The sequence below is a fragment of the Chinchilla lanigera genome, unplaced genomic scaffold (genome assembly GCF_000276665.1).
Source record: "Chinchilla lanigera isolate Chin_1 unplaced genomic scaffold, ChiLan1.0 scaffold00014, whole genome shotgun sequence".
NCBI classification, from domain to species: domain Eukaryota; kingdom Metazoa; phylum Chordata; class Mammalia; order Rodentia; family Chinchillidae; genus Chinchilla; species Chinchilla lanigera.
Window position 1 is genome coordinate 26,888,163 of NW_004955415.1, and position 7,399 is coordinate 26,895,561.

Below are 7,399 nucleotides of genomic sequence, written 5' to 3' on the forward strand. Positions count from 1 at the left end.
AAAAAAAAAAAAAGATTTCAAGCATATCAAAATGCATATGAGTCAAATAACTGGGAATAATACTGGGCATTTTCTTGACTTTGTTTTTTTGTCTTTTGGGGACAGGGTCTCGCTATGCAGTTCAGGCTGGCCTTGAGCTCACTTTGTAGCCCAGGCTGGTCTCAAACTCGCAACAGTCCTCCTGCCTCAGCCTCCCTAGTGCTGGGATTACAGGTGTGCGCCACCACGCCCTGCTGTGTGTGTTTCTAAAGGAAGCACCTGGCCTCTGTGATCCTGTGGGGTGGGGATGGCTGCAGAGATGGACAGGAGGCAGCTGCAGTGGTGGCCAGGCAGAGGGAAGAGTGGCTTAGTGAAAGGTGACAGCCACAGGGCCCACAGGTTTCACCATGAGACTAAAAAGGTGCTGAGCATGTTCTGTGGCCTGGTGGCTCATGGCTGGTGTTCCAGTGTCCTGGTTCTGCATTGGGAACCACCTGGAGCTTAGTGAGTTTACAGTTTCCTCTGGGCAGACTGGGCTCAGCTGGGCGGTTCTTCTCCTTCAGGTGCCCCAGGAAGGGTCACTCACATGACTGCCTTTGCCTGGGACCTGGCTTGGACCTGAAATGCTTCTCTTCTAGGTTTGTCTGTCTCTTTGTGGCGTCTGGTCTTGGCTACCAGTTGGCTCCTGTCCCAAGATGTTGCCTCTGCTGCCCTCCGAGTGGTCACAGGCATTCCTGAAGCTGCCCAGTCTCCTGGGGAGGGGAAATCAGCTCTGTCTCAGACAGGAGGAGCCGCTCCCTCCTTTAGGGCTGGGAGGAATCGTTTATGGCTGTTTGTAAAGCATCACCACAGCTTTAACTGTTACTTTGAAACTTCAAGCCCCTGGAAGCATTTCAGAGTTGGCCTTTGAAAACCTTGGTGTCCAGGTTGGGAAAGTATGAGAGTGAACTACAAAGGAAGAAATCTTGCTCTTCTTTCAACAGTTATTTTCTACACTAAGATGAAACTGAGTCTACAAAAACAACTCAGGTTTCTAAACTTCATCTACCTCTTGGCACTAAACCACTGTGTGAATGTGCCTTTTCATCTCCCCTCTGCACCCATTGCTATAAAAGTCTAATTGTGCACATTCTGTTAGCACATGGCTGCAGGCCCGGGCGCGCTCCCTGCTAGCAGCCACCTCCGTGCGTCTCTTGGGGCACACAGGGGACACCAAAGGCCCTGTTCTGCAGAGCCTTCTAGGAACCAAGTTGGGCCTCCTTGCTTTAGGGATGGTAATCTACACCACTCCCATTTTTGCCAAATTTATATATTGAAAAAAGGAGATTTTGTAAATATCTGGATATGTGGACAGCAGTAATTGCCCCCTGCGCTCAGGATAACATGGTGGTCCTATAACGTGACTCCGGTGTATGTGAGCTCCTCAGGCCTGGTGTTGGTTAACATTAGCAAGTGGTGGAAGGCAGGATGTAGACAACAGGAGCTAGGAGAGGCCACAAGTTCAGCCTAAGTCCTGCATTTCACTCACTGAAATGACAAGATTTATAAATAACTTCAGAGTTTTTAAACTTGCAGGGCATGGTGGCACACATCTGTAACCCCAGCACTCGGAAGGCTGAGGCAGGAGGATCATTCCGAGTTCGAGGCCAGCCTGGGCTACAAAGTGAGCTCAAGGCCAGCTTAAACTGTATAGTGAGACCCTGCCTCAAAAAGACCAAAAAAAAAAAAAAAAAAGAAAAGAAAAGGAATTTTTAAACTTGTTTTTGCTTTCAACTTTTAAAACCAGGGTTAAGTTTTTGGATCTCATTTTAGGCCAAAGGACCTCCAAGGTTTGTATTGAAATTTGAACTGTCCAAATAATGTGAAAAGGTCTACTTCCTACTACATAAAAAGATCATAAGCATCACTTCCATGTGGAACTGAACTTTCTGTAACCGCTATTTCCTTGCGTAGACAGCCTTGCCATCCAGGAAGGGCTTTCGGCACCAGACCAGCAAGTTCTTGTATCGCTTGGTAGGCTCGGAGGACCTGGCTGTGGACCAGAGCATTGTCAGCCCCTACACTTCCCGGATCCTAAAGCCCTACATCAGGTATGCGGACAAAATGTGAGGTTGGTCTTGGTCAGGGTATGCAGGGTGAGCTGCACTCTGCTTGCCTGCTGGAGGAATAGAGACCCAGCGGTGTGAGCAGGTGCTGGCAGGGACGTTGGTCCACATCTGCTGTCACCCTTTGCTCACTTCAGGTGACAAGATGATCCTTTGAAACACATATGAAAACCAAGACGTTAACTTGATATTTCCTTGTGATTATCATAAATCACTGTTTTAAATATTAAAGTTGTATATATTTAGTGCTTTGTGAAATGAAAATAAAAAGGGCCTGATGCCTCAGTTGAGTGAGCCAGTATCTGGGCTGGATGTCAGGACCCTTTTCTAATCACTGGTCCAGGTGGTGAACCAGAAGCAGAACTCCCTGGAGAGGCCCGCTTCGAGCAGTGCCGCTGGCTTTGCGATGTGGGCCCAGTGTCTCTGGGCCCCGGCCTGCCACAGTGCTCCAGTCGCCCGGCCCTCCCTGCCCAGCCCTGGGCTCCAGGTGGACCTGTGGGCAGGCGGCTGGTGATCCCGCCAGCATCTAGAGCAAACCATGGGCTGTCTGTATTTCTTCACCTAGTATGGCCCCTTTAGGTGATGAGGGGCTTGGCCCATGAATTTCAGGTTCCATGCCCAAAAATGTGTTTTAGCTGTAATGAAGCTAGTTATCACAGAAAGTAGTGCCAATTAGTTTAAGATTTCAAGCTGGGTGTGGGGGTGCGTGCCTGTAATCCCAGCACTCAGGAGGCTGAGGCAGGAGGATTGTTGCAAATTTGAGACCAGCCTAGGCTACAAAGTGAGCTCAAGGCCAGCCTGAACTGCATAGTGAGACCCTGTCTCAAAAAGACAAAAAAAAAAAAAGATTTCAAGCATATCAAAATGCATATGAGTCAAATAACTGGGAATAATACTGGGCATTTTCTTGACTTTGTTTATTTTCTATGTGCTGGAGGCGTGATTATGAAACAAAGCCACCCAAACTACAGCTCCTGTCCCAGATTCGTTCCTACCTGCACAAGAGTGATCCTCACTGGACACCAGAGCCCGACGCACCTCTCGATTACTGCTATGTGCGGCCAAATCATATCCCAACGATCAACTCTATGTGTCAGGAGTTTTTCTGGCCTGGTATGTTCTTCCCTCCAACCCAGGCAGATGGTTTTCAGTAGACCTCACCCAGGAGTTTTAAATTAAAGTATGCAGTGTGACAGACCCTACAACTTTTCCTCATGGGATTTTTTTATTTGTTTGTTTGTTTGTTTTGCTTTTCGAGACAGGGTCTTCCTCTGTAGTCCAGGCTGGCCTTGAACTCACAGCAGTCCTCCTGCCTCAGCTTCCCAAGTGCTGGGATTACAGGTGTGCACAGCCACACCCAGCTTCCTGGTGTGATTTCATGTAGTTTGTCTCTGCCAACATAGAAATATCAAAATTAAATGACTTTTACTTTTCTGAGATTGAGAAGAAGCCAGCAGTTGCAGTAATAAACAGTGTTCTTGTTTGTTCCTCTTCCCTGTTTGTTTCTGCTTCCAGAATAAAAGATTCATCCTGCTTTGCTTCTACCTTTGTTTAGACACAAGGTAATGTCTGCCACACATACATAGCTTGGGCGTGTTTGGACATTTTTGGTTTTAGCTTAACAGCTCTGTACTTTGTGTGTTTATCTGATCCTTAGAGAGCACAGCCCAGGGGCATTTTTAAAAAGGCAAATTCCCTGATCATAGACTGCAAATAGGAGTAAGGCCAGTAGGATTTGTTATTTTAACTGTCTCCCAAGCCATCGGCTAAAGGAGCACATTTTGTGCTAAACAGAACATGTTCTTGCCAGCCTGCTTAGGAATTACAGCTGACTTCAGATGTTAGAGGAGATGTCATGCAGAGCCACGTCACGCTGACAGTCTGATAACTGCATGTGTACAGTTAGTGGCAGCTGTACACTCTTCTGGGACTGGTACTGGGGCCGAGTGGGATTCTGGGAACACCTGTGACTTCTGCCTTCCTGCTAAGCACTTTTCTTACTTTTTGCCAGGGTGTGTTTTTGTCTGTTTTTTTGTTGTGAGGTTGGGGCGCTCCTACCAAAGAACTCCTGCACTGTCAAGCACCATGTCCACACCAGTCGGGCAAGAGGCCCTGAGACCTTCCTTTTTTTTTTTTGTACTGGGAGTTGAACTCAGGACCTTGCACCTCCCAGGCAGCCGCTACGCCACTGAGTTAAATCCCTGTCCCTCTTGAGACCTTCTTGATGACCATGTCACACACACAGTGGGGAGGCGAAGACACAGCTCAAGCGCTGTGCCGCCTCTCAACCTGCCACCCTGGCTATGACATGTGCTTAGAAGACACTGTCAATTTTGGCATTTTCTGAAGTTCCTTTTTATGATTTGAGTGTGTGGTGTCTGTGGCAATATCTTTGCATCCATTGTGGGGATTTTTTAGCACTCAGGTGTAGCTATAAGTGTGGACCTAGTAACTTGGTGTTGCTGAGTCCCAGAAAGCGCAGGCCTTGAGCTCTGGCCCTCCCTTCATTCAGGCATCGACCTTTCTGAGTGCCTGCAGTACCCTGACTTCAGTGTGGTTGTCCTCTATAAGAAAGTCATCATCGCCTTCGGCTTCATGGTTCCCGATGTGAAATACAACGAGGCCTACATTTCGTTTCTACTCGTCCACCCCGAATGGAGAAGAGCAGGGATCGCGACTTTCATGATCTATCACCTGATCCAGGCAAGTGGTCTCCGCTGGTGACTTAGTGACTTAGCCGCGTAAGTCATGCGACTTACCTTTCAGGGCGCCCTGGGGACTTGGGGGACTTGGAGAGGAGAGGCTGAACCCGTCCTCCCAGCCCTGCCAGGGTAGGTCCTGGGAGACCACGTGAAAGGGGCCAGTGATCACCGCTGCACTCTGAGGCTCCAACCCCATAGTGAGGTCGCTGTTCAGCCCAGGGTGCAGGGAAACCAGTTTGTGAATGCGGAGAAGTGGGCACGGCCCACGCCGGGACTGCTGCCTGCTGAGACTCCAGCCCCGATGCCCTGACCGCCGAGCCAGGCTGCATTTGTGTTTTCACCCGCACCGAGTGCAGCTGCGGCCTTGCTGAGACCGAGTTCTAAGACAGCTCATCCTGTGACTTCTCTCTTTCACCTTTGGAGAAAATAGGCCATCTATTTGTTACTAACAGAAAAAAATGCAGGGGTTTTCTCCCTGGAATTTTTCCGGTAACTTTCTCTTAGGAACTGATAGGTATGGAGGATTGTGTATAATCCTGATGTGGGCAAGATTCACTTTATTTTTTTTTATCTATCTATCTGTTTATTTATTTACTTATTTTTATCTATGTATTTATTGAGACAGTGTCTGTCTTAGTTACTTTTCTCATTGTGGAGATAAAATACCTGACACCCAAAGATAAAGGGGAAAAGGTTTACTTAGCTCACAGTTTGTAGAAGTTTCAGTCCATAATCAGCTGGCTCCAAGGCAGGGTGACACATGGCAGAAGGGCAAAGTTTGTGGTGGCACAGAAGACAACAAAAGCAACAAGGGAGAGCCAGGACTCTTTCTGTCCCTTATATTATATGCAGGCCACCTGCCCTAGGGCGGGTGTAGCACTTACACCCTTAATCTCAGCATCAGACCATGAATTAATCACACATTCTAGATTCAGCCACCTCTGAAAAGCCCACCCCCCATGACTGCGTGAGGCTTTGGGGGGACATCCAGACACAAACCGTAACAGGATATCTGTCAGGTCAGGCTGGCCTTGAACTTGCTATGTGGCCCAGGCTGGTGGGTGGCAGTCGTTGGTATAGTCTGGTACTCTCTCTTTTGTCCCTGAAATGCAGATGCCTTTGGATGGGGAGAGGGACACAGAAAGGACACGGTCAAGTGACCTATACCAGAGTTGTTACTTAGAGGCCTCGGGGTAGTGAGTGTGATGGAATTATAAACAAACAGTAAAATTGACCAAATGTTCCCAGTGGTCCTTTGTCTTAGGTGGGGGAACAATGCCCCGTCACCCCTAGGCTCTTTGGTCTCAGGACGCGTAGATAAGTGGCAGAATGTCCTGTGGTGTGAGTGGTGCTGTGTGCGTGCACACAAGCCCCTGCCCGGGAAGGGCTCCTGCATTCCCATCCAGTGTTTCCCGCTCTCTCCACAGACCTGCATGGGCAAGGATGTGACCCTGCATGTCTCAGCGAGCAACCCCGCCATGCTGCTCTACCAGAAGTTTGGCTTCAAGACTGAAGAGTACGTGCTGGACTTCTACGATAAGTACTACCCGCTGGAGAGCTCTGAGTGCAAGCACGCCTTCTTCCTGCGGCTGCGGCGCTGATGCCGTGCTCCCTGCAGAAGTACGTGTCTGTTAGGGGATAGGTCTACATGAGAACCCGCAGGTGACGAGTGTACCCCATGGGTGCAGCCCCTGCGCACAGTGGGGTGGCCCTTCCACCGTCACTCTGGTCCTCTCTGGAGCACCAATAGCTGTGGGTTTCCTCCGTCAGCTCTGCTGCTGTAGGACGCTGCTATCCCCCGCCGCTGGCTTGCAGGAGCAGAAGCCCCTGAGCTGCTGCTCTTGGAGAGAGCCCGCTGTCCCAACCCAGTGTGAAAGCAGTGACCAGGAGGCTCCACGCTGCCTGGTGACAGATGGGCGATTCTGGAAGTGGCTGCTGACCTATCCCCAGCTGGTACTGTGCTGTCACTGAGTCCAGGAGGCTTGCAGGGCCCCAGAGTTCTGTGTCTCTTTTGCTGACCTCGGTCACAGCCTGAAGAATAAAAGTCTGTGTTGCTCTCCCTGTTGGCGTCCTTAACTTGGCCTCGGTGAGGACGCAAGGGTTCCATTCTCCCTGCGCCGGAAGCTGCCTTGGGGGCTGAGCAGCTGAGCTGGCTGCTGATTCCCCAGGAGAGCGAGAGAAGGCTGGGGTGGCCTTGTCTGCAGGACCTACAGTGCTGGGTGGGAGAGGCGCCACCGGCTGCAGTGTGGACCCCAGGAGCCTTTCCAGGAGCCGCAGGTACTTGAGCCCCACCTGGCATCACAGCAGCTGGGCTGCTTGCCCTGCCTCATCGAGAGCTGTGGGCTGCAGAGCCAGGGAGAGGGTGCGCCCCGCAGAGAACCACCGGTGTTCCTGTTCCTCGTCCATACCCACAGAGCTGGCAGCTTGAGGGGCGCCCTGGCACCTGGGCCCTGTGTCCCTCGTGCAGGAATCACACCGTTCTCCATCTGTTTGCTTTTCCCTCTTCCTTCCTCCAAGTTTTCTGCCTAGTCAGGGTTTTTGTTAGTCCCGTGAAATAAAATCAGAAGCCGGGAAACCAGCTTGTAACTCTTACCCGTGGAGGTTGAGGTTGGT

General features: G+C 50.3%; 1 protein-coding gene across 3 annotated transcripts in view; it reads left to right on the plus strand.

Moving 5' to 3' along the window:
• Csrp2bp (CSRP2 binding protein) overlaps nt 1–6,847 on the plus strand; it is a 22,915-nt gene extending 16,068 nt beyond the window's left edge. For 2 of the 3 annotated variants that reach the window (XM_005380916.2, XM_005380919.2), the window contains exons 7-10: nt 1,933–2,069; nt 3,022–3,197; nt 4,597–4,787; nt 6,214–6,847. In XM_005380916.2, the coding sequence (XP_005380973.1) occupies nt 1,933–2,069; nt 3,022–3,197; nt 4,597–4,787; nt 6,214–6,387 (678 nt within the window). In that variant the 3' untranslated portion in view covers nt 6,388–6,847. The remainder of the gene's footprint in view (nt 1–1,932; nt 2,070–3,021; nt 3,198–4,596; nt 4,788–6,213) is intronic. The other variant, XM_005380917.2, reaches the window with a different exon arrangement.
• Nucleotides 6,848–7,399: the final 552 nt, after the last annotated feature.